The 24,719-nt window shown below is 43.5% G+C and overlaps 1 protein-coding gene across 3 annotated transcripts; it reads right to left on the reverse strand.

Annotated features, from left to right (window-relative positions):
• Positions 1–4,899: 4,899 nt before the first annotated feature.
• Positions 4,900–23,169, reverse strand: MYL1 (myosin light chain 1). Of its 3 annotated transcripts, none has more exons than XM_042874768.1 (7): positions 22,914–23,169; positions 12,300–12,327; positions 8,728–8,871; positions 7,185–7,358; positions 6,633–6,710; positions 6,060–6,112; positions 4,900–5,228 (listed from the first exon to the last, which is right to left on the reverse strand). In XM_042874768.1, exons 1-6 carry the CDS (start codon positions 23,031–23,033, stop codon positions 6,084–6,086), a joined length of 573 nt encoding a protein of 190 aa, XP_042730702.1. In that variant the 5' UTR covers positions 23,034–23,169; the 3' UTR covers positions 4,900–5,228; positions 6,060–6,083. The 3 variants fall into 3 exon arrangements, with proteins under 3 accessions (XP_042730702.1, XP_042730704.1, XP_042730703.1); XM_042874770.1 differs by lacking the exons at positions 12,300–12,327; positions 22,914–23,169 and adding exons at positions 12,578–12,602; positions 13,219–13,319; XM_042874769.1 differs by lacking the exon at positions 22,914–23,169 and adding an exon at positions 12,578–12,595.
• Positions 23,170–24,719: the final 1,550 nt, after the last annotated feature.

A 24,719-nucleotide genomic window follows, 5' to 3' on the forward strand; every position in this document is an offset into this window, starting at 1 on the left:
TGCAGTGCTACTGTGGCTACCAGCCCCAAGTCTACACGAAGATTGAATCGAGCTTCAAGACCAAAATTCCCTAGAGGAAATTTGGTTTTCCCTCTGACATAAGCTACGTTTGATTTGTTTCTTCACCTTCTTTCTTCTGGGCCTTCTTCACAAGTTTTATGGCAGCCTTGAGAGACATTTCATCCATGTAATGCCTGGGGTTCTCTTGTCATCTCTTGGTTTCTATAGTAGCAGGGCCAGACGTGGTGAATTAGAAGTAATCATACACTTATCTTCTCGTCCTTTTAAGGATCTGCCTGCTAGGTATGCTCAAGAGATGGAAGACTGTTCTAACTTGCACTCATTGTCATGATTTCTGATGTAGAACAGAGGCACAGTGGATTGGAGGGTATACAACAGGAAGGCAAAAAAAGGGACAGGTTAGGACAGAGAACAGAGCACCAAAGAGTCGCTTCAGGTGCGGTTAGAGAACATAAACGAGGTGCCATCATGAGGTGCTGCTTCTGTGACTGGCTTTCTCAAGACTTTGTGTTCCCACCTGTCCCTTAATGTGCTCCTTATTGCAAGGTTTCACCTTGAAGATTTTGAAAAGGCTGAGCGAGCTTCAGCAAATGGTTGCAAGGCTGGACAGGAGCAGAAATCCTTCGGTTGTGCTGCTGGCTGCGGTTCTCTATGCTGCTAAATGCCCCTCAAGCAGTGGGGGACTGTACACTACTAATGCATGTAAACTCTGAACGCTAAGTAGAAATGAATTGGTCTTTGAGTGTAATTACAAATACCAGTTATCATGACTGTTGTTTTTAATCAATCTGTTTTAATTGCGATACTTTTCATGCTTCTGAGGAAATATGGACACATTTTTATTGCATTTTATCAATCTACCTTGTTCAGTTTGTAGTGCAAGTCCTTTCCAGTGGATTGGCAATAGCCTTTCTTTTACAACAGTTTGATTTAGGAGTGCTGCTACCCATCGTCGTTACATTGGTGGAGAAATGAAATGTTTATGGACTAATCTATACCATCCTCCCAAACCGTAGATTTTGGTAATGGAAAGTTCAGTTTAATGTTCTAATAAACTGCGGGCTGATGCATGCTGTGCCAATTCATCTAGAAGGTTGACGTGAGAGTGAAATCTTACCTTTTCAGCAGCATTTCAGTCTTCATTCTGAAATAAATGTCCACGCCTCGGTAGATGAAGCATTGCATTTTTCATCATAAAACAAATGAGAAATAATAGGTTACTAAGGAGCAATTTTGTTTTTATTACACGTTTTAGCCCTTCCTTCTATCCTTATAGAAGTCAGCCTCCCTACGGTAAAAACAGTGAAGGCGTACCGTGACAGCAAGATACTGATCACATTGTTTGAGAACAGATTAGATTGAAAATCTGCTTAAGTATAATAATTGTTCTGGTAATAATGGCATAAAATAGCTTCAGAGAGGAGCTATGTGAAAAAGCAAAACACTGTGGTGTGGGAGCAGGCTTGTATCACTGGAAGGATGATGTTAATGGACTTCATTCAGAGAGTAGTGTTCTATGTGCCATGGCTTCTTAGTGCCTTGGTACTGAAGTAGAGAAGATGGATGTGAAAGCTAAGTTAGCTCAGTGATGTAAATAGCCAGATTAGCCTGCCAAGAAGAAGATGGATGCATTTGCTGAGCTTCCTCTTATTGGGTTTTCCATCACAGTGTGTGCTTGAGCTAGAAGATGTGTGAAAGACCCAGGTGACATTGTAGAGGAGACAATTGCGTTTATTGCTGTGATGTAAAAGTGTTGGAAATGTCTCCAGATGGATGGCAAGCCTTCAGCTTAAGCTATGAGTTGTCAGTGAGTATATATGCTGGCTCCTGTAGAATTAGAGTTTGTTGATGCTCCACCTCTGGAGGTGTTGAAGACAAGCTTGGATGGGGCCCTGGGCAACTTCGTCTTAGTACCAGGTCTGGAGGTTAGTGGCCCTGCCTGTGGCAGGGGGTTGGAACTTGATGGTTCTTGGGTCCCTTCCAACCCAAACCCCTCCTGTGATACGATTCTGTGAGGGTAATTAATTTACCTTCCATACCTTTGTGCTTTTTGAAGGGCGACATAACTAATTTCTTAGGCTGTAGGTGGGCAGGAGAAGTGTTGAGTGTTTAGCAGATCCTGAGAGGGGGGGGGGGAAAGAGCAAGCCATGCAGAGAGGGTTGTGAGGAGACGTTTTTGAACAGCCCCTGATGCTCAAATGAGCTCGGGCAGTGGATGGAGCATGCTATGTACATCTGTGATGAGTAAATGGTTCCTGACACATCAGGTACACCTGGAAAAACTTCGCTTCCTGCCCAGCTGAACTCAGCAGCTCAAGGTTAGGCAAAACATTAGTGATGTCTTCATCCTTTCAACATTTAATTGCTTTGTGTTGGGCTCCACTGAGGTCTGGGAGACAGCAAAGCATCACAAGTAGCACAAAAACAGCTTCTGTTGTTTTTGTGTTGGTTTTTTTTTTTTTTTCCAGCCAAGGATCTGGTCCCTTGGTCAGCATAGAGCCTGTATGTAGGAGAGAGCTGACGTTAAGCTCAGTGTCCACGTTTCCTCAGTTGTTCTGGTGTTTCTGCTTTGATTTTGTATGGAGTGCACTCCACGCTGCTAGTCACTCTGCCTTGCGGTGCATACTGAGGGCTAGCACTGTGCACCTCGACCTTTCCTTGGGGATCTAGCCCTGCTCCCAAGGAGTTAAACTCAATTGCTTTGAGTAATGGAAAGCATGTTTATTAACAACGTTCTATTTAAAATACAAAGCAAATGCAGTGATAATAAGAGGTGTCGGATGTCTGGGTCTGAGAATTACTTTTTCCATTCAGAGCCTGAGCAGATGCAGGGCAGCCTTCCCTGGCTGTGGGGGTCTCTCTGGGCCCACTCTGAGGGAATGGTGGTCCTGCTTGTGTTGGGCACTGTTTCCTCAGGGAGGGGGAGATACAAGGGAAAAAAGAATAAAAAGCAGAAATAGAGAGTTTTTTTGAGGAGGTTCCCCCCAGGATCAGAACTCTGAGCAATGCAGAGGTTACTAGCATGGGGGCAGTGGGTTTAAACAAGTGAAACTTTAAAATAGTTTGAAGTACTGCAGGTTACTCTGCTCACCTACAGACAAGGCACCTGAACATTTTATTAGAGGTCTTTGTTTATTCATTTCCAAGTTGTGCTTTCAGGTTGGGTACCTTTTGAGATGGGATTTATCAGTGTAATTAAAAACTTCTGAGAGGGAGGTCTGGAGTATTTGTCTCTCAATTAAAACCTTTTTGCCTTAAACCTCTCATTTCTATGCTTTCAAAAGAAAACATTTCTGGTTGATATTGTTTTTGTTGAACGGAAGCTTCTGTTTGAAGCTGTAACTTGGTGAAAGAGGCTAGTATTGAAGAGCTGGTCTTTCTTTATAAGTGATTGAATTGCTAAGATGACTCCCAAAATGTTGTCTTACCGGGATATGATTATTTTTTTTTAACAGATATTTGTCTCTATGTATGTGGGTTTTTAACAATGGGTGGCTTACATCTGCTTATTTCTGCACAGAAGCTGTCTCACTCTGTTGGTACTATGGAATTGCACTTAAGCTTACATGTTAACCAAAGCTGTGATGGAAATATTGGTCTTTGAGGCTGTTTCCAGCCCTGGGCTGGTGATGTGACTGCACGTTGGTGTCGTGTGGTGAAGAAGTGTCAGAATGAGACTGACAGTGCATGTGGAGAAACGTTGTTTTGGTTTTTGTTTGTTTGCTTTCCCAGCAACTGAGATCCGTGGTTTTCTTGGAAAGAGAAACCACACAGAGCATGTATGTGCAATATGGCGAGAAGAATAGGGTGTCTAGCAGTCCTTAGAGAAACATCCTCAAGGCTGAGGCCCTATAAATAACTTGGTTCATGCCTCTTCCTTGCCTTCTTAGGACAAAGTTAAGCAATGACCTTCCATTTACCTTCTATCAAAGCCTTTTTTCCCTGCCATGCGTGAAGCAAGCACCTGTAAGCTACCTCCTGGCATGGGTCTCTGGGCAGGGCATAGCTGTAAGACTTGCTTGGCCCTGTCTGTCAGCGTACAGGAGATTTTTTGGGGGGAAGCCTTGCAAAAGAGGCAGCTGCTGCTCCACTGGCTGTGCTGTGGCTTATTCTCATGCCAGCTGCCCCTGGTGCACCTGTTGGTGCTTGAATGATGGAGCTGTTGTGCGCTGTAACTTAATAAGGCTAAGTCAGATTTTAATAGAACAAACTGACCCTCAGATAGAGGGCTAAGGCAGTTTGACAAATGCTTAAGGAAAGGAGCAAGGAGCTACGATTAAGGGCAGGGATGTGCAGGTGACAGTGGAGCCTTGGGGGCTGGTTACTCCATGGACATGGGGCTGCTCTCCACGTGGCCCAGGGAATGGCAGCCACGATGTTGGTTCCCCCCATGCAGAGCCTTTGTGTGCGTCTCATTCCTGATCGCTTGTTCTAGTTGTCCATGGAACTCTAAATACAGCTGGTTGAGGGGATCCCTTTCCAATTGCACTGTGGGCCTGCTGCTGTAGTACTGGAGAGTCTTTGCCAGGGAGAGTGGCTCCCTGAGGCAGGGTCACCATGGCTGCTGTCGGGTCTGCCTGTGCACTGGGGTAGGTGCTACGCTGGGGGCTGTTCTGATGCCAGCTCCAGGCCGCCTTCTCCCCAAAAGCACGTTGGTGCTGATGTCTGTGCCAGCTTCCTGACTATTCCTCCTCCCAGTCCCCCAGTCAAGCACTTTTCATCCATATTAAGCAGTGACCTCTTGAAGATGTTCAAATATATATATTTTTTTTCAAATAAGACTTTATTTTGTGGAGTACAACATACAGAAATAAATTAAGTGCTTGTTTGAGTAGGTTTGAATAGGTTTAGAGGGGGTAAAAAAGACTGTATAGCCTCGAAGTGACAACAGGGATTTATTGATGCTTTATTTTTCCAAATGTTTACATTCTTTCATGGGAAACAACATGGAAAGAGATGCTTGGGATTTGTGAATGCTGGATGGTAGCAGATTTTCCATCCAACTCTCCTTGGAGAAAGTTCAGTTTTTGGAAGTGACCCAGAGGCAATGCCTGCAGATGCACTGGTAAAAATAATAAAAAAAAGTAGAGGGTTTGGAGGCATATTGTCCAGTCCTTTCAATTTCCATGTTGATGATAACTGCCAGAGCAAGAATTTCACTCAGGCAGATCTCAGGAGCCGTCTGGTCTTTCTGAATTGGGCTTGTTCTAGGGACGAATGGGAGAGTACAATTAGAAATCACCTTTGGCTGAGGAAACACTGCAAAATGACAAATGGAGCTCTTGATTTTGCTTTTGAGATGTCTGTTGAGTTGTATGCGAGTTGGAATTCTCTCCCAACATAGCATAACATAGGTCAAAGGAGCCCACATACCCACGGTATCTTGTTGCATTTTAAAGGGAAGTGTTGAGCTGTTGTGCTGACAAATCAGAAGCATATCAAGGTTGTGGGTTGTGTTGTTTCTCTTATTGCTTTTTTTTTTTCCCCTCTGCTTGTAGAAATACTGCCAAATCCGAGCCTTCTTTTGGCTATTGACTATGACTCTTAGAATACTTTCTAAAGATAATTACTTCATTTCTTTTGGAGACCTGTTCTCAGTCGTTCACAAAAGTAGTCAGGCTGTTCTTTCCACAATAAGCTTTGAATTAGCAGAAGGTGTTGCTTGGATTTGTTTTTCTGATTGTGTCTCAAGGTGTCAACTTGCATAGTGTAGGCTCTCCTCTTGTATGACAACAGAAATCTAGAATGATATTTAAGCTCAAAGTATTTTCATGTTCACAGGTAAACTGAGCCTTTTTTCATGATCTGGCTGTTGGAAAAATCCATGAAATGCCACCCGAGTTTCTGACCAGTTGTAGGGCTGGGAATAAGACCAGGGATCTGCTTTCCTGTGCTGTTTTTTCTCTTGGACAGCAGTTTAATTTTATTGTTGGTGAGACAGTGTCATGCTGATTTCATAACCTATGTCTGGCCATGGGCAAGAAGAAGCCTTTAAGCGTAGCGAAGAGACAAGGTTAAGCATGCAAATGGGAACGTACCGTTTGTTATCTGGGGGTGTCCACTTAGACAGACATGATGTGCTTTACAAATGCTGTGGAAAAATAAAGATGTGATAGTTAGAAGGAGCAGCAAATACATTACTTCAGGAGACACCTTCAAAAGCAAGAGCTGCTGAGGAGCTCATGGTGTTGAAAAGGAACTCTTCTGATCCGGTTTAACTTCGTAACGTGATGGGAAGTTTGAAGTGCTTAGTACTGTTCAAACTAAATTCTCTTCCTGCTTGGATGTGATGAGACTAAATGTCAAATGGAACACTTTGCCCAAGCATTAGCTGAGGGCTAGTTTACTGCCAATTATGGCAGCTTTTCTACAGAATGTCAGTCTAGAGACCCAGGGCTAACAACAGTAGTCTTCTCTGCTGTGGCTGAACCTAGCCTTTCCTGTGATGTGACTGCTGGCTAAGCACATCATTTTAACACATAAACCTTTCAATGTAACTCAGCTATAGCATTGCCCACCCAATTTGCCAGAGAAATTAAGAGCCAACTGCAATGAAACTCAGGGATGAAACGTAGGACGAGAGGGTGTTGAACCCCCTCATGTACACATACCCTCGTAGTTGATGCAGCCGTTGGAGTCTTCCTGACCTTTCATCAGTTCATCTACTTCCTCTTCTGTCATCTTCTCACCTGCAGAATGAAGGCAGCCTGGTCAGTTCTTAAACAGACACGCAGCTCAGGCTGAATCCTGCAGCTTTTCCAAATGTTTGCTTTCTTTTCTGGGGTAATAACAGGAAGATCTGTTGCTGAGCTAAGATTTATTCATTTTAACTTTCTTTGCAAGTTCTGCATGTGCACGCAGACATAGGGTTCCTAGTCATTTATAGAGTCAAGAACTATGCAGCACATCTTCTATCTGTGTGCTTTCGGTCACTAGAGTTTTCAGCCTTTTCTCTCTGTCCCTCAGTGAACCCTTTTAGTACCTAATTTGAGTTTAGAAGTAAAACTCTTGCTTTTGATCTTTCTGTTGCTTTGCATCAGTTTTCCCAGAGCCTCGGGTAGCAGCCTCCTATCTCTATAAGCTAGTTAGGACATTCTTCCTCCCTCTCTCATGCCTTGAAACAGCAGCTATTTTCTGTGTTCACGGATGTGACAACCCCTTACCCAGCGTGGCCAGTACATGGCGGAGTTCAGCCCCCATCACTGTGCCATTGCCTTCCTTGTCAAAAACACGCAGACCTTCAACAAAGTCTTCAAAGGTACCCTGATCCTTGTTGTTAGCAGCTGCTTGCAGCATGGGCAGGAACTCTTCAAAGGTAATTTTCTTGGCGTTCATCTCTAAAAAGAAAGCATCAGTTGCAGTGCTGCTAGGCATTCGAACGTTCACCTGGGATATTCACACTGAAATTTGGGAAAGCCTCCCACCTCACTTGCGTGCCCCTTTTGCCACAGGATTTGGCTGCTCTGCAGCATCTGGATTCTCTTATCGTGGGAGTTTTTGAGTCCATCTGATTTGTCACATCTTTTCTCTACTCCACTTTATATAGTATGTGTGTGTTGTATATATATTTCCTTCAGAAATGAAGTGTGCTACATGAGTTGATCTTCAAAAAGATTTTGGCAATGGGGGAGCTACAGAATACAGTGAAACAGAACTCCTTTCCTACTGCTTAGGGTTTAGGGCAAGAAGAGTGAGATTCTGGGTCTTAAAGCCCCTGGGTTTTTCAACATCGTGTTACTGGACTCATCAGGTTCTCCTAGACGTGACTTGGCACAAGTATAAACAAACTAAAAATAGGATGCCCAGTGGAGGTGGTATCCAAATTTGCTCTTCAACATACTCTTTGTGGAGGCTTAAGGCCCTACAAGCTTAGTGCATCTTGCCCATTTGTTTTCACGAGCCAGAAGCCGAGGTCTTCAGTGAGGCCTTCCCCAGATGGCAAGGCTGCCAGAAGGTTTTTTTTAATTTATTTAAATCCTTTCAAGGAGCAGCTTTCATCTGGGCAAGGATGGAATGTAATAGATGGAAATATAAGAGATTTTCGAGTAGGTAGTTACAGAAACTATTTTACTACCCATCTTTTTCACTAAAGATGTTGTTCAGTTATTGGTACAGTTGCTTAGAGCACCGTCTCAGCTCAGTATTAGTCTTTTGCTTAGCACTTCCCACTGATGCTAATGCTTAACTCAAGACTTATAAACTGTTCTTTAGAGCCTCTCTTTCCAGGCCTGAGGGTTTGGACATTGTTTAGCCTATCCTAATATGTACTGTTGGAATGAAATTGGGGATGTCCTGGAGTCAAGTCCTTGTTAGTAGGAGATTATCACAAAGTTAGCATTTTTTATCTCTACAGAAGAGGAAAGGAAATAGAAAGTGACAGTTAGTAATGTCCAGTAATAAATTGCCATGTGTGCTGTGCATGTCTAGGTTTGTAGCAGTTTTAAAAAGGCCGTTCTGTTCAGCTAAAATAATCAGTCGGGTTTCTACTCTTGGGGTATGTCTCAGCTAATGCAAAAGAGCTGCTGCTAGAAATAGACCCTTGCTGAGCAGTCTGGGTCACAAAGAGGCACAAAATTCCCCATATTGCTTCTGGAGAACCTGCCTTGCTTCCCTATTGGAGCAATCTCCCTCCTACATAAGTACTGATGTTTCCCAATCAGTTCCCCAGCTTGAAAAAGGGCCCAAGAGAGATAGCATGGTTCTTACCCTCTTTGCTGGGGTTGCCCAGGATCTTGTTCATCTCAGCATTTGTGGGGTTCTGTCCCAGTGCCCGAACGATGTCACCGACCTGGCTCAGGGTAATCTTGGCATCACCTGTCTTGTCAAAGAGGAGGAAGGCCTCTTTGAAGTCTGCAAAGGAAGAGCAATGGTTAGATTGAGGCAGGCGGCTACGATTTGACCATTACTGACAAAGCTGTGAGCCTGTTGTCTGCTGGTACTGTTCCAACGACTCCAGGGCAGTTAGCAGGGGAATTTTTGGCCTGCAGTTCCAAGAAAAACTCCTCTGACATTTGGGTTTCACTATTTTTAAACTTTTATAACTACCATTTGTAGCTTTCTTGACTCTAAAAGCCGCCGGCAGTTTTGCAATGGACCTTGTAGTTATTTCAAACACAATGAAATCAGCTTTCTACAGCCCTTACCATTCAAGAACAAGTTTCTTTACTTGACATAGCAGCAGAAGATGACTGAATAATCCACTGTATATCTCATCTGAAAACTGTGACTATTCTGCCACAGTACCTAGCTGCACAAAATATCTGCCTGATTCAGTGGGTTCTGCTTGCCATTTCAGCATCTTAACCACATGCTACTAACAAGGAACTAGAAGGTAGAGTTTAAGTGCTCCTACTTCTGCTCTGCCTTAAAGCTCCCCTACAATGACACTTCCACCTGTGTTCATAATCATAGAGCCATTAAGGTTGGAAAAGACCATTAAGAATATCTAGTTGAACTATCAACCCATCCCCACTGCGCCTGCTCAGCTCCGCATCTCCACATTTCTTGAACCCTCTGCAGAAGGAGACTCCACCACCCTTCTGGGCAGCCTGTTCCAGTGCCTGACCACCCTGAGAAGAAATTTCTCCTTACATCCAACCTGAATCTCCTGGCACAATTTAAGATCTCTGTCCTATCACAAGTTATCTGGGAGAAGAGGCCAGTCCCCCCACCTTGCCACAGCCTCCTTTCAGGCAGTTGCAGAGGGAGAATTGAATCATTAAGAATCATAGAGTAGAACAACAGAATAACTTATTCCCTCCTTTGTCTGCCATTTGCAGTCTGTACCCACTTATTAAAGAAGTGTGAATGTCTAGGCAATGCTTGTGTGGTTCCTTATTATGGTGCATTCCCAATGTGTACAACTTCAAGACTTGGTTTCTTTTAGTGATGCCAGGTTATCAACATTCCTTTATTCTGCCCTTGCTGCTCACCAAGTACTTTGGTGTACTAACATGGCTCTTACAAAAATCAGTGCGGGCAGTTGCCTATCACGTTGTCTATCTGCAAAGCTCCGTGTTAATCATCTTAAAAATTCTTCAAGCTTTTTAGACTACTGTTGCAGTAAACCAAGATATTAAAAAAAAACAAACAAACAAAAAAAAAAAACCCAAAGGCTTAGCTGAAAGGCAGTCTTTGAACCTCGTATGTCTGGAGCACCTTGGTCTGTGCAGCTACCTCTGCTGAACTGCCGTGCCTGACGGTGCTATGTTTTGACTTCAAGTGAGCCAAACGCGTGCCCTTCCCTTGGCTGTGATGGTCTCCCCGCAGCTAGAGAGGACTCCGTCTCACAGTATATGTAGGTGGAATGTCCTTTGTGCCTCAGGGCAAATTTAGGAGTAACAAACCACATCAAGTCATGTCCTTATTCGTCTTGTGCTGGGAACATATGGCGCAGAGGTGCTTAGGCTCTTGCTTTAGCTATCCATAAACCACGCTACTGCAGGAGATTCTGGCATCCAGCAGAACTGCTGATACGGGATGTACAACCTGCTAGGCTGTAATCTAATACATCTGAAACTAATCATCTTACTGTTTGATGTGTGAGACCTATGCCCCTTTACTATTAGCCCTCTCCCCTTACAGCTTTTACTGCAGACTATGAAATCAAGGCCTTCTGGACCTGTGTGGAGCTTCCCCTTAAAATATACCAGCTTCATATCAGCTTCTGCTCTTGCAACTGAGGTTGATAGAGCTGTGCTGATTTATACTGTGCGATCAGATCTTTCATCTGGTGCATTCCTGACATTTAGCCAGAGCAAAGTATAGAGCAATGCCTCTTTGTTATTAGAAAAGCCATCGGGGTTTCCCTACTCTGTAAATCCCATGAAGTTTTATGTTCACTGGGCTCTGAACACAGCTCCCTAGCTCAGAAATTTTTTCTGCCTTAGGTGTGAACATCACTGCCATATCTTCAATTACTTTTTTGTAGGTAGTCCTTGTTTATACCTCTGCTGGAATAAGCAAGTGTAAAAATCCCTCTGTAAGGAGGGCAATAACCAGCTGCTTGCATGGATGGAAATAGCAACTGAGGGTGGGAAATTCTCCTTCTCTCAAGTGGACTTTAATTACTCCTCTGTTTACCTTAGTCACTGCAGCAAGATAGCAGCTGGATGGTCTGAAATACGGAAGGAAGCTGATAAAAGTCTTTTGTCTTGTTAGATGTGTCAGTTTTGAATTGATGACATGTCTCTTTCAACTCCCTACGCTTCTGTAGAAGTTTTAAGATTGCAAAGCAATGAGGAGTCCTGGCCACAAAGGAAAATGTTTTGCGTGTTTGGATGTCATGAAGAAGAATGGTTCCAGCCCTACTTGCTTCAGAGTATCTTTCCCTGTTGGTTTTGATGGTTTAAGATAGAACAGGCTGATATTTGGGAAGCTTAGAGCTCTTTTAACCTCTGCTTCAAGTTGTTCCCTATCCTCTGGATCTCTAGTAAATTCTTGTGTATTCCATTCCAAATAAGTTCTTCACAGTGAGAAGACTACTGCAACTGCCACTGCATTTTTGAGAGGTATTGAAGTCCACATTATTTAATATAATCCAAGTGCCTCTTTAAGGTAGTTAAAACACACATTTAGGTTTCTAGGGCTCAAGTGGGGGTGAATTTCTGACTTGCTTCTCAGCAGTTCACCAAAAGAAATGTAAATAATGCGAGATGCTGGAGAACTGTAGTGCACTGACTAATTACATTTTGTGACAGTTCATGAGTCACTTATTTGCCAGCCATTTCCATGCTTCATGAATATATTTAAAATAAAATAGCCTCTCTGCCCCCTCTTCCATAGCATCTCCTAGCAAAAGTGACATGTGAGCCTGCAGTGAAATGTTTTCTCTTCATATAAATGCACAGCTAAATTAAATTTTTCAGCTTCCTTTTATTTTATTTTAATTTTTTCTTTTTGTCTTCAACTGCCTCATAGCTTTAAGAAAATAAATTAAAAAAAAAAAGCATTTTGATCTTGCTTATGAGCAGCCAGCCCTGCTGGAGAACGTTCAGCAGGTAGAAGTGGTAGCACCATTGTATTTCCCCTTCGCACATCAGGTCATATACTTGTCAACTTTGGTGGCATATAAGCCCCCAGATAAATAACGTGTAAATCTGAGGCCACATTGTTATTCAGTTTAAGTCAGCACAGCAACTCTGGAGTCAAGAGTGTCGTGAATTATACTAGGTGAATGAAGCCCTAGCTCATCTTTTGGTAGAGTTTAAGCTTTCAAGACTGTAGCTCCTGTCTGAACTCACATACGTGTAAAGCACATCAGCTGTCTTGTAACTTACCATCCTGCTGCTCCTTGGAGAACTCGATCTGTTGGAAGGAAATCAATCACAAAAAATAGCTTAGGAAGGGGGGGCTGGGGGAGAACCTGCTTGTTTTCTAAAGCATCCAGCTCAATCCATGAGTATCTTCCAAGACAGCAAAGAAATGTGGCCTGACAGATGCACAGAAGTGATGCAGATGGCAAAAGAGCTCTTAAGACCAGTGAACGTTTAGCTTTTCGGTAGCCATTATGTTCCCCCCTCCTGCTCCCTGTTAGTTTAGTTTTTGTTTCACTTACCATTGATTTGGTCAGGTGTGAAGGACTGCAGTGGGGAAGAGAAAGAAAAAAAAGAAGTAGTACTGCTGAAAATGCACTGAGAGAAAGCAAATAGCTCAAGGTAGCTGAGTGTTCTCCTATCTGTCTTGCCTCATGTAATTCTGCCACAGAAACCCAAACTAGCAACCTGCCATGTGAAAATGCATCCCCAGGCCTGGTTTTAGGATTCTTGTAAAAACCTGCATCCCTGGGAACACCAAAGTTTTGGCCAGAAGCAATAACAATCTAAAGTTTCTTAACTAACAAACAGGCTGTTTATGTACCACTAGGTCACTTATTACTTCAGGCTCACTTAAGTACAACCTTTTGAAGTAATATTTATAACTAGCAGCTTTTTTTTTTTTCTTTTTTACATTAACATAGAAAATAAATCACACCTTTCAAGCTTGTGTTTAAATTAGCTTTTGACAGAACATTGTTTCATAAAGCATTAAACTACGATACATTCTTGTATTAAAAATACTGCGGAGGAAAATCAAGCAAACCTCAACTGCCGTCTTCCGCCCTGTCCTCCCCCCAGAACCAACATGAACAAGAAGCTGAATTTACTCCTGTAAAATACGCTGGCTCGCTGCTAATAATTAGCTTTGCAGTGGACCCACCATGATTGAGAGATGGACAAGGAGAGCGGCGGACGGGCCGGAGGGATTAGCTGAGAGGTCTCTGAGAGTGGTCCTGCTTTCCTGGCCTTTCTTCCCCTTATTTATCTGGCAGCGCTGACGGCATTGCCAGGATTAGGTGTCAGAAGGAAGCTGCCCCTCCCCTCGGTGAGTTCTTTAGCTTTCTTAGGGCAAAGTGACAGGAGGCACCGTGCCTTGATGGACATCTTACGACTATTTTTAGGAGGTTGGAGAGGGGCAGGGAGTAGCAAGCAGCAAGTTTGGATCGTGTCAGCATTTTCTGGGTCTGGACCATCAAGAGTGGATATTCCTTGTCCAGGCCTACCAAGATAGGAAAGGCTCCTATTTCTCCAGTAAGCTATGAAATCAGCAATCGAGGAGCGCTGAGGGCAAGAGGTGCCACGCGTTTGCCCAGCTGGCTTGTTTTACACGTGGCTTGCAAGTTGTGTGTTAGGTGCAGCTGGATAGCATGCTTTGGGTTTGTTTCAAAGCCCATGAAATCACTAGTACTGCTTGTTCCTTTGCTGGCTTTTCTCAAGCCCTTATTTGGATGATGCAGAGATCTGCCTTAGATGAGTGGTGCTGCTTGTCTTTTTGGTGCAATCTAGGTGTTGGCGCTGGGAAGAAGGTTCACCTGCTTGTTGAGGTGGTGTCCAATCCAAGATCTTGCACTGCGCTGCTTGTGTTTTCCAAATTTTCAAGGGTTCTAAGGGCCAATTTATGCACACGTCTGGACCCAACTATATTACTAGGTTTGCAGCTGATGAGGGGGTGTACTATGCAGGGCAGTGAGGAATTTAGGGCACCTTCCTTTTAGGGCTTGACTTATGACCCTAGCATGCCAACTTCAGAGCTTACTGGTGTGATGAGAGGAGGAGTTGCTGAAGTTGAGAAATGGAAGGGTTTTTGTGGTGCAGGTATGTGGAAGAAGCTGTGATTGAAGCAAGGACGCCTGTCAAGCTTTGCGTGCTGGAAGGGGGACTAAATTGGTCATGGAGGGGAAAGACAGCAGTGGCTTTTGGGCTGCAGGGTGGTCCTGGTGGGATTACAAGTGAGAGTTTAAGGATAAGCTGGAGAAGAGAGGTTGTACAGTTTCTCCAGTAGCAAAGGCCTATTCCTATAACACAGCACTTTCCAAGCCTGGCTCACATCTCTGAACTGATGCAATGAAAAGTAAAAGAATGAGGGAAAACTGCTCCAAACTTTGCTTCCTTTCTGTCACTCCAACTGGATAAGGAGATTCATGGAGCCGGGATGGGAAGATTGTACTACAGCAAGAGACTCCATTCATACAAACCACTCCTCTTAACATCCATTCTCCTTTGCTGTGCATTTGCCACTCCTTTCTTTCAAATGATAAAATGCGATGGGTGAGGAACTTTCTCCTGTTGCTCACTTAGTTAACCTGGAGATAAGCTTAACTGTTTCAGCTTTTTTCAGTATGAAAAGGAAATGATCAAATCCAACCAGACTTAATATTTTTTTAAAGATTGAACAATCAAGATAGGTCAAAATAATTAGTGCTACTTGAAACTTTAACTACTTCCCCTCTTAAAATCTAAAGGTACAACTGCAAAGAATTTTCTGAGCTACACATTTTTGTTTGAAGATGTTTTGTCCAAATGGGTTATTTGCATTTTGGGGGAATTCCTTGGAAAACATACAGAGCCCGAAAAATAACTCTGCTGCCAGTTCTTCTTTTGCTTGTCCTGCTACTTGTGATCTGTTATCATGTGGGAATGGAGACGTAGTCAGGGCAGGGCACAGCCGTGGGGTTACACAGAAAAGGGATTTGATGTTTTTGTCTCATTTAGCCCGCACTGATTTAGCACAGTTCAGATCTCCTAATTAAAACCGGCTGGGGCACGAGCACGGGCAGTGAGAAAGCTAATATAGACCTTGGCCATCAGTCCCAATGCATTAATAGAGGAGCTCTCCAAAGACTTTGGCAGAGCTGAAATGTTGCCTGGGTCAAAGTAGTGTGTTGCCTTTTGTGGAATTTTCCTCCTGCCCTCAGCCTCTTGCTCTGCAGTGCTGGAGGCTGGAAAATTTTTCCCTGGAAACACAATTGAATTTTTGCTCAAGGAAAATTTTCCTGAATATCTTCTAGATTCCAGATCCAGCCTATTACTAAATACTACAACAAAACCCATTCCAAAAGGTTTTAAATGCCAACAAGAAAATGATTGGGGTGCGTTTGTCTTGAGCAGAGAAAACTGATACCTGGATTAGCCAGTCACCTGGCTTCAGTGGGCTATCAAGTAAGTATAAATTGAGAGGGTTATCCATGTAAGCAGGCACTACAGCACTCTTGACTGTATGAGACTTTGACTCAGGTTTTACAGGAGGAGATACTTGTGCACCGTATCAACCCTTTGTTTTGTCACTGATTCTTGAATAAAAGTGCCCTAGATATTGTTTCACTGGAGAGAAGTTATCTATCATGGGCACACTTCAATTAAGAAGCTCTAAGCCTACAGGGTTTGTTGGGGGCTTTAAAATGCTTCTTGTTTTACATGTGATGAGTCTCAGGGCCTTAGGAAGAAGGTGAAATTTCAGGGAGTTTAGTGTGGTGTGGGTGTTTTTAAATAAAATGTAACTTTTAGATAGAACTGACACAAATGCCATCCCCAAACCTCCAGCAAAAATAATGATGAAGGAGTGAAGGAACTGCAATATATGGAAAGACCAGTAGGAGCTGTATTTGTCAAACATGGCTCCACCCTTACTTACAGATGAGGTTATCATCCAGGAGGAGGACAGCTATAGCAAGGAAAAGTGCTGTTTTTTTCTGACTTATTTTGTATCATTTTATTTTTGGTTGAGGCATTTGACTATGTAGTTTGTGACCATCTTCTATTCTTCTAATTGCTAATGGAACATGTTCTGACCAGATCCTAGTTATCCAGAGAAGGGTGGACAGGGGCTCTTCATCACCAGATAAGCAGAAGACCCAATCCACACAAACTTGTGTGCTGTGCCCACCTATTTGGACTGGAGGGCACTGCAAGTACAGCTGTGCTGAGGGATGGCCACTTTGTGCTCTTTGCAAGTACCTGGGCAAAGTGAAAGACACCAGGGAGAGGTGCTTGGAGTTAAACCAGCTTGGAGTTAAAGCTGCTCCATCTGCTTGCTGCTCTTTGGCTGAGTTACAGAGAAGAGAATTGTAGCTAGGTTTGGATTAGGGAGCCACCAGGTAATTCATGGTAATGATTCTGTAGGAGTGATTGAGAACTTTTCAGATGTCTCTAAAAATCAGAGAGGGAAAGATCAGGCAGTCCCTAAGGATTTTTGGTACATATTTAGCTGTTCATCCAGACCTCAAGGGATTTCTTTTATTTCTGGGTGGATGTAGCTGGGGTTGAGCCCGTAGCAGTTCACGTGTCTGCTCACTGCTAATGCCTCCTCCTTGGTTAATACAGCTGCACATGTTTTCTAACAGACATGATCGAGTGCACGATTACACAGCTCTCCAACCCATCCATAAAGCAGGCTGCTGACCCTCACTCTGGTTCAGTAGCTGGTGTGATGGATGCTGTGGATTTCAGAGGCTATTTTTCATTTAAGTAAAAATCAGCAGCCTGATGGATTTAGCCTCATGTCCTTTATAAGACAGAGAAACACCATGAGGGGGTGAGCGTTGAGAAAGAGCTCTTTTTTGAGAATGAAACTGCCAAGGAATATAATAGGAGAAAGAATAAGGATGAACACTGCTAATGTATGGAAGAGAAATATAAGATGCCGTGAGGTTTGGAAGAACAGCTCTACATCTTTTAGCTAAATGGGTTTTACAGTGATAATTTTTTTCCCCTCTAAGCACTCTTTGTAGCTTTGTGCCTTGCTTACATGAAAGTTTGTGACTTTACAGTTAGGCAAAAACTTTTAGATAAACCTTAGCAATTAATTAAATGTGCCCTTTTGAAATGCCTGAGTGTGAAACGCATCGCAGCTGCTGATCATAGCATTTTGCACAGGCTTTATTGGCTTCACAGTGGGAAGGACAGTCGGCTGTGCTCGCTTGTTAGTGTGTCTCTTTTCTAATTGCATTTAGTTGTGCGTGAATGTGTGTAATCGAGGGGATGTGCGAGGAAATGTGAGGCTCTGGAGCTCTACGCTGCTCTCCAAGGGATGCCTTGTTTTAACGTGCCTCCCAGTGGCAGTAGTAGAGTATTAACATCATTTAAGCTATTGCTACTTGACATTTAGGTGCTATGCAGCAAACTAGCCAGCTGAGAGCGTTTTTTGGCAGTGTGTGTGAGATGTAATAAAGCCCCAAGGAATCAGGGGCGAATTTCCATCTTGGCTGTTTCATATCTTCTTACAGTCAGCTTCTTTCTTTATGAGTCATGGGCCAAATTAGTCACCTTCTTACCTTATGTAAGATGAACTCAAGTATCTTATTGCTATCAGTAGTGATCTCTCTGTGTGCTAAGGGGTTGTAAACTGCTGGAACTACTGTTAGGTTGTTTCAATTAATCTGTTGGTGGGAGAAAGCCTCTGCAGTGCAATTGTTGCTAGCACTTGAAATTACTCTAGTTGCGCTTTTGGGATTTTCTGTCATTTGCTCTGAACTCAGTTGTTTCTACCAAATTTTGGCACTCTTTGGACCCTCCAAAGGTTGTCTTAAGTGCCATCAAAGCCATGCTGCCAAAGCTGTGAATTACTAAGAATGGGTCTTGTTTGAAATTAAAAAAAAAAAAAAGAAGGGGGGGATAGGTGGGGGGGGAGGGGAAGCCATTACTTTGCTAACCTGAAAAACCATTTAAAGACAGTGTTTCCTAAAATATATGGACAAAATATATTTCTGCGGGGCTCCTTGCTTAACAGCACTTCAGGAAGCTGGTCTGGATGGTCGGGGAGATAATTCAATGTCTCTTAAGGTGAGGTCTTATTGGTGTTTGTCTCCTTCCTACCTGAAGGGCGCTTAGGACCAGTGACCTTGTCTAGTAGCTAAATCCATCCCAAAGAATCTGGAGTGTCACTGGTGTTGGGTCAGGCATAACCTAAAGGCCTGAGCCAAAAATTTCAGCCAGGAACCTGCCAGTTTCTCAGAAAGCCCTTAATGCTATGAGCAAAGCTACTGTTAACCTTGCTGTTCTCATTCTGCCACTTCACAAGGAGTTTGTCTGCAGTGCAATTGCTCTCTGAGCACTTGAGCTGACATTTGCAGCCCTGCTCGCCCTCCAGCCCAGCAGTTTTCTGTCAGTGCATTTAGTGAGTTTACCTCTCTGGTTATATCCAATGCAGTGCATGTTCAGAGATGACCTTCTTGAGTACTGAACATATTAAGAGTTAAGGACATTTGGAGAAACGCTTTTTGTAGTCTTAAGAGCTCTGTATTTAAAAACAACACAATCACACAGGCTTGCATCCATGCAGCAGGCTTTGTCATGCATCACGCAGTTGCACAAGGCCTTAGCAAATATCTGTTAGCTGATAATTATGAGTTACTTTCCCCCAAAGATGCAGCTAGTGTATCTGCAATAGGGTACGGCATAATCAGTCTCCTTGAAAACACCACTGTGAAAAAGGAGCATCAGTTACACCATGGGTACTTGGGAAATACACTCAGGTGTACTCTAAGAAAAGGACCTGGTGTGACACTGGATCAAAGTGCTATGCATCCAAATCACTACAAAGAAAAGCACTGAGCTCAGCATCTCCAGATCCCAAAGCCTTGTGGTCAGTGATGCAAGGCTGCTATTGATCCAAGGACTGGATGTATGTGCTGGGAAGGGCCCTTCAAGATTCCAGAAGAAAAAAAGCAGCACACGCTTCACGTTAGTGGTAGGGACAGAGTTAAACATGAGGAAACACTGTCTACCTGCTTCTGGTTTGAACATTTTGAGGTTTAGCCTTCTGTTGCAAAACCAAACACCTGAGAAGTTCTCATTGTAAATGTTCCATAGTAGTGCTGTTCATCAGCTCAGACCTTCTGAGGCATGCACATGCGAAGAAAGTTAACAAAACAGATGAGCTAACTTTTGGGGGAATATCCTTCCCTACAGTTTGAAGTACTAAATTCCAGAGTCTCTTAACAAAATGACTCAAATGGTTGTATATTCTTTTAATCATGGTTGGTTCCTGTTGAAGTCCAGTGTAATATTCCAATGTGTGCATCACTCTGTTCTTCTTCTGTCAGTGATTTAATTCTTAACCTTTGTATTTGACATTAAAGTCCCAGGACACGCTTTTGGAAAAGGGAAATATAAATTTAGACTTGAAAGGCTTACGCGAAGCAAATTCAGAGTTGATGTTCCTTGAGTAGAGGAAAAAAGGTCTTTAATCTTTGACATCGAAATGAATTCCTCCTGTTCTCAGTCCTTGCCTTGATTTCCTTTCTGTCCCGGTTGCACTATAACCTAGGGTGAGCTGAGGGAAAGGCTGAGACTTGAGTCTTCAGCAGTCTGATATTCCTGTTACTCAGGGTTTTAGTCAATAGATGGTGCTCAAAAATAGCAAATCTCACACTAGCTGCTAGTATGTTACTAAGTCATTTCCTTCAACTGGGTTAATTTAAAGTGTCCATGGAAAGAATAGTCAGTAATAACAAGAGAAGATGAAAGGCCCATTGCCTCTTCTGAGGATGCTAGGTGATTTTGGGTGTACTTATTTTTGCAAGAATCCAGTCTAAGACTTCTTAATCTTGGCTTATAAAGCGTGCATCCCAAGAGGCTCAAGGTAGGACTGCATAATGACCAAGCAAGGCGTTTGAGGGGAGGAATATCCCCGAAAGAATGATCAGCAATATTGGGTAACCTCTTTCTTGTTTGTTTTGGAGAATATTATGGTTTTTGATACCCACTGAAAACGAGGTGCGCTGCCAGATTTGGTTATTTGGCTGATGTAAACCCTGATTTGGCAGCTCTACCCTTACCCACTCCAGCTGTAATGAATAGAGGGAGCTTGGATGTAAAAATTAAGAAAGCCTTTCTGTGTGTCTACTGGCTTGGTGACTCTCCAGAACATTGCTGGCCCCACAGCCCGGTAATCCCAGGAATCCTTTGTTTGCAGCAAGCTCTGAGATGACTGATAATTCCCCTGGTGAGCATTGGGGAGCCCATTTGATATTGCTGTTGAAAGTGCTGGGGCTTTGACTCCACACTTGGTAGATCAGCACAAGAGCTCCAGAAGAGGGTGCTGATCAGAAGAGAGTCCTGGTCAGAAGCTGAGGTTTAGGTACTGTCTGGCTCTTAAGTTTTGGTGGAAGTGGTGCGGTGCCTTTTTCTGTGCTGACGCTTTGCTGGTTGAATGGAAGGATTCAGGATTCATTAATGCTAAAAGAAGGGACTGAGCTAAAAGTCAGAGAGAGTGTATTTCTGTATCCAATTACATACATCTCCTGGTCAAATTGGTTAGAAGAGAAGACTATTTCCCCTAATTTCCTGAGGTGTCAGCGAGTGAAAATGGGTAATCCAGGATGGCTGGCTGGCTGGCACTTGAGGAGGTTGTCCAGTCCTGCTGCAAGACACCGTGCCGAAAGCACTGTGGTTGTTCCTATTGTGTGCTCAAAGAGCTGATCCTGCAGGTGCCATGTCCATCTGAGCAACCCTGGACTGCCGTGGAGGTCCAGGTGTGGGGCAAAGGCTTGGGACTGAAGGGACCTGTCCCCTTGACAGACAATGTGGGCTCCTGCATCACCTCGTGGTGATCGCCATGCAGTTGGGTGGGCCCTTCATTGCTGGGGGCTCTCTGTGCCTGTGTTGCAGCACTGTGTTGCTTCCTGGCCCTGGCCTGCTAAGGCCGTGGTGGGACAGAGATTGTGCCAGCCACACTGCAGGGCAGACCTGCGTCCTCCATCATGCTGCTCATAGCTTCACTCATTTGCAAATGGCAATAGTAATGCTTGTGTGTTACCATTAGTGTTAAGAAAGTTTTGCTAGCCCAGGTTTTTCCACACTTCAAAGAGTAATAACGTTGTCTGATCTATCAGAAAAAAGGATTTAAGAAGACTCTCTTTTGTCATATTGGATCTGATAAAACCTAGAGCATTCTCTTTTTGCTGTTGGCATATATCCCTTGCTGTAGAGGAGAGCTGTCTGTGCAGAAGAGTGAGTTGGATTGTCTTAGACTGCAGACTGCCATTTTTTTAGCTGGTAATATACTATTAGGTCTATTTATGTTAAGATAGATTAGCTGAGATCACTGAAGTTGAAAATTCTATTTTCTCCTAATGAACTGGACATAGAGAGCTATCAAATCACAGTAAATGACTTCACAGGCAATGTAGCTTGTGTTCCCCTTCATTTTTGAGATGAGCAAAATGTGAAGTCTAATCTAATTTTTAGATGGTATTCTCAAAAACAGTGGGCTTTTGTGTGGCTTTCACTAAGATTGTTTTCAATATTTCCATTTTTTTTTTCCTCCCCCCTCTTGCTCTTGTTTTGCTTTGCTAGTGAGTTCAGCTTCAATCTTAGGAGGAGCTATGTGCTGTTCCAGCAGAATACTGGCTACCGGTGGTGAAAATCAAAGGCAACTTCAGGAATTTCACTAAGTGGGTCATAATCCTGGGACTGTATTGATGACAGGCTGCATGTATTCAGGCACCTTAAACAGAATTCATTGTGAGATTAAAATGAGTAGGTCCTATTAGGAGTCCTTGTACTCCTTCTTTTCTTCATAGTAGGCATGATTCCTTATCAACAAATTGGTCCCAGGACCAATCAGCTTGTCAGGTAGGTGGAGAACAACTATTTATAGTCAAGCCCAGAGAAGTAGGTCTGTCCCTTCATCTCTTTAACTGCTTAACCTCCCCCTACTCTTTCCTAAATAGAGATTTCCCTTTGAGGAGTGCTTGGGGAATTCTTTTCAGAGGGTTACGGCCAAGATCGGTGATGCTGGATGGCATGCAAAGTCTAAATTCAGAATGAGTTCCAACGGGCATGCAGACAGAGGGAAACCTGTGGAAGCCTTTTCCTCTTCCTTACTCTCAGTTTGCAGCAAATTGTGATTTTTGAGCAATTACGAAAAGGTGAGAGGAAATAACTTGAAGCACTTGCATTCATGGCTTTCTAGCTCACAGTGTTTTTCAGTGTTGGTTGTACAGAGAAAATGAAATTAAGTGAACTTGCCGAATCTTTTTAATCTCTGCTGCTTTTAAAGACAAGCAGTGCTGATCTTAAAACACATGCCCAATGGGTCATTGAGTGATTGCAAAAATTTGGGAAGAACTTTGAGGAGAAATTGCAAAATAACATCTGTTTTTAGTGCCATGCTGTGGGAAAGCGTTTCATTCCAAGTTCCAGTAACCTTTTCCAGTCTTCATGCACCTACTTCAGGGTTTGGGGGATTAATTTTCATGGGTTTTCTTGGGGTTGTTTTTTGTTTGTTTGTTTTTAGCGGAACTTTGTAAATTCAGCTTTACTAAACAAGTCAGGCTGATACTGGTTTGGTAAGAAGTTCTGAGGGTGACCCTCCACAATATGCTTGAAGTCACCAAGCTCCACTCTTGAGTTAAATCATGCGCCATGCCTCACACCCCTCCAAGCTACCAAAACAGCCAAAAGCTCAGCAGCTCAAGAAATCCACTGCCTGAGGGTTACTTAGTCACTTCACTGCAGTCCCCAGACGGGAACCAAACACACACAACATTTCACTGCGGCTTTCAGCAAGAACTCTGCTAACTTTCCCTCTTGGGAGCGTTTGGGGTCAGCCATCAGCACGCGTTCATCCATTACCTTGATGCTCTTGAGATCGATTGCTGGTTCTTTGGGTTTAGCGGGCGCTGGCGCGGGTGCTGGTGCGGGTGCTGGTGCTGGTGCTGCTGCTGGTTTCTTAACGTCCTTCTTAGGTGCCATTTTGTGTTGCTTAAACTTGAGAGTGAAGGTGGCTCCCCCAAAAAACCTGAAGACCCCCCCTGAAAACGATTCCTGGGAGAGAAGCAGTGGTCGGAATGAGCTACAGCCTGTGCCCTGGAGGTGGACCCAGTGTGCTAAACTCTATAAGGGCATATATATATTTCACTTAGTGCCTTGTACAATCCTGACACATGCAGTTGGATTGGACAGTCCCTAATCAAGGGGGGTGTCATTCCAGCTCGGGCTATAAATGGAATATAAGAGTTCAGGGCTTCAGAAGATCAAGGGACTTCGGAGGCTTTTTTCCCTCCCTTTAAAAACTCCAGCCACCTCCTCTGCTTTTTTTTTTTTTGTTCTTTAAAGTTTATGAGAAGTAGAGGGGAAATGTGACAAATCCGCTTTCAGGTCTGCTGTTGCCGTTCGGGCATGGATTGAACGGTTCTTTTTTCTCATCAGAATTTCAACTCTGCTGAAGTAATAAATCTTCTTTCCTTCCCTCCCCTTCTGCCCCATGCCTGTGTCGTGCTCCAGAGGGTTTGGTTTCAAGCAGGCATTTTGACTTTCATGGCTTGGAAGATCATCAATTTCCAACCTTGTTTGCCTCTCTCCCCAGAGTCCTGCACTCCTCTGCTTCCTTCATTTACAGGGCGATGTTGATCAAGCAAAGGCTCTGGGTGTTTAAAAATAAAGCAGACAAATAAGGAAAATGCTGCAGTACCTTTAGCCAAGGCGCCTGTCCGGGCCCTGAGCATTTCTCAGCTGCTCTCATGATTCCTTTCTATCACGTTAAGACACTGCTTAAATTTTTCCTTTGATCTTTTTTCCTTTCCTTTGAATAAGCTGAGCTCCTGATGACTGGAGGTCAGCTGGATGATATTTTCCCCCACAGAAGGTTTCCTCGTTAGAAAGTAGTTATGATCAGAAACCAGTCAGCAGCCACCGGAGGTATTTTTGCTCTCTCCTTGTCTGATTGCCCTTCCTTTTTCCCATGTTTATCCTTCTACCCCTCCATCTCTAGATGGTTCTCTGTGCTCCCTTGGTCTCACTGGGAGACAGCTTTGAGCAGGAGCCTTTCTGTTCTCATCAGACTCCTTTCAGCACAACAAATTAGCTTTTCTAACTCTTTTGAACCTGATAGTTTCCCCTGTTGCGTATGATTAAGATCTTCTGCAGAGAAACCCAGGGCTGCTGTCTGCCTTTCCCTTTACCATTCATTCTCCAGCCTCCAGGAGCTCTGTGCTAGCAAATGCAAGGCCTTTGATGGAGCGGTTATTTCTGTCACATGAACTATGCTGAGCAGTGTTGAGAGCCTAGATGCCTTTGATGTATGGTGCCCATCTCTTATGTTGCTCAAACCAACCTTTGGCAAAGTCCACCACCAGAAATGAATTCTGGAGATGGAACTTGATAGGAAATCTGTGGTTTTTTGTTTTTTTTTTTTGTGTGTGTGTACGTCTCTACACTGTGAGAACTAGAAGTATTGGCAAGGAAGAATCAGTGACAATCCAGTAACTTCTGCAGTAACCTGAGGTTTGCAATGAAATAAGCCCAAAAGCCACTATTAAATATATTTTAAAATGAAAAAGGCAGGTTTCTAAAAATGAAACATGAATTTAATGCTGATTCTGCACAGCGTGGCCTAAGCAGCCAAATGTTCTGGGACATCAAGTCACCAGAAGAGGAGGT

Source organism: Lagopus leucura, unplaced genomic scaffold (genome assembly GCF_019238085.1).
Source record: "Lagopus leucura isolate 7727_CA_CO unplaced genomic scaffold, USGS_WTPT01 Super-Scaffold_100012, whole genome shotgun sequence".
NCBI lineage: Eukaryota > Metazoa > Chordata > Aves > Galliformes > Phasianidae > Lagopus > Lagopus leucura.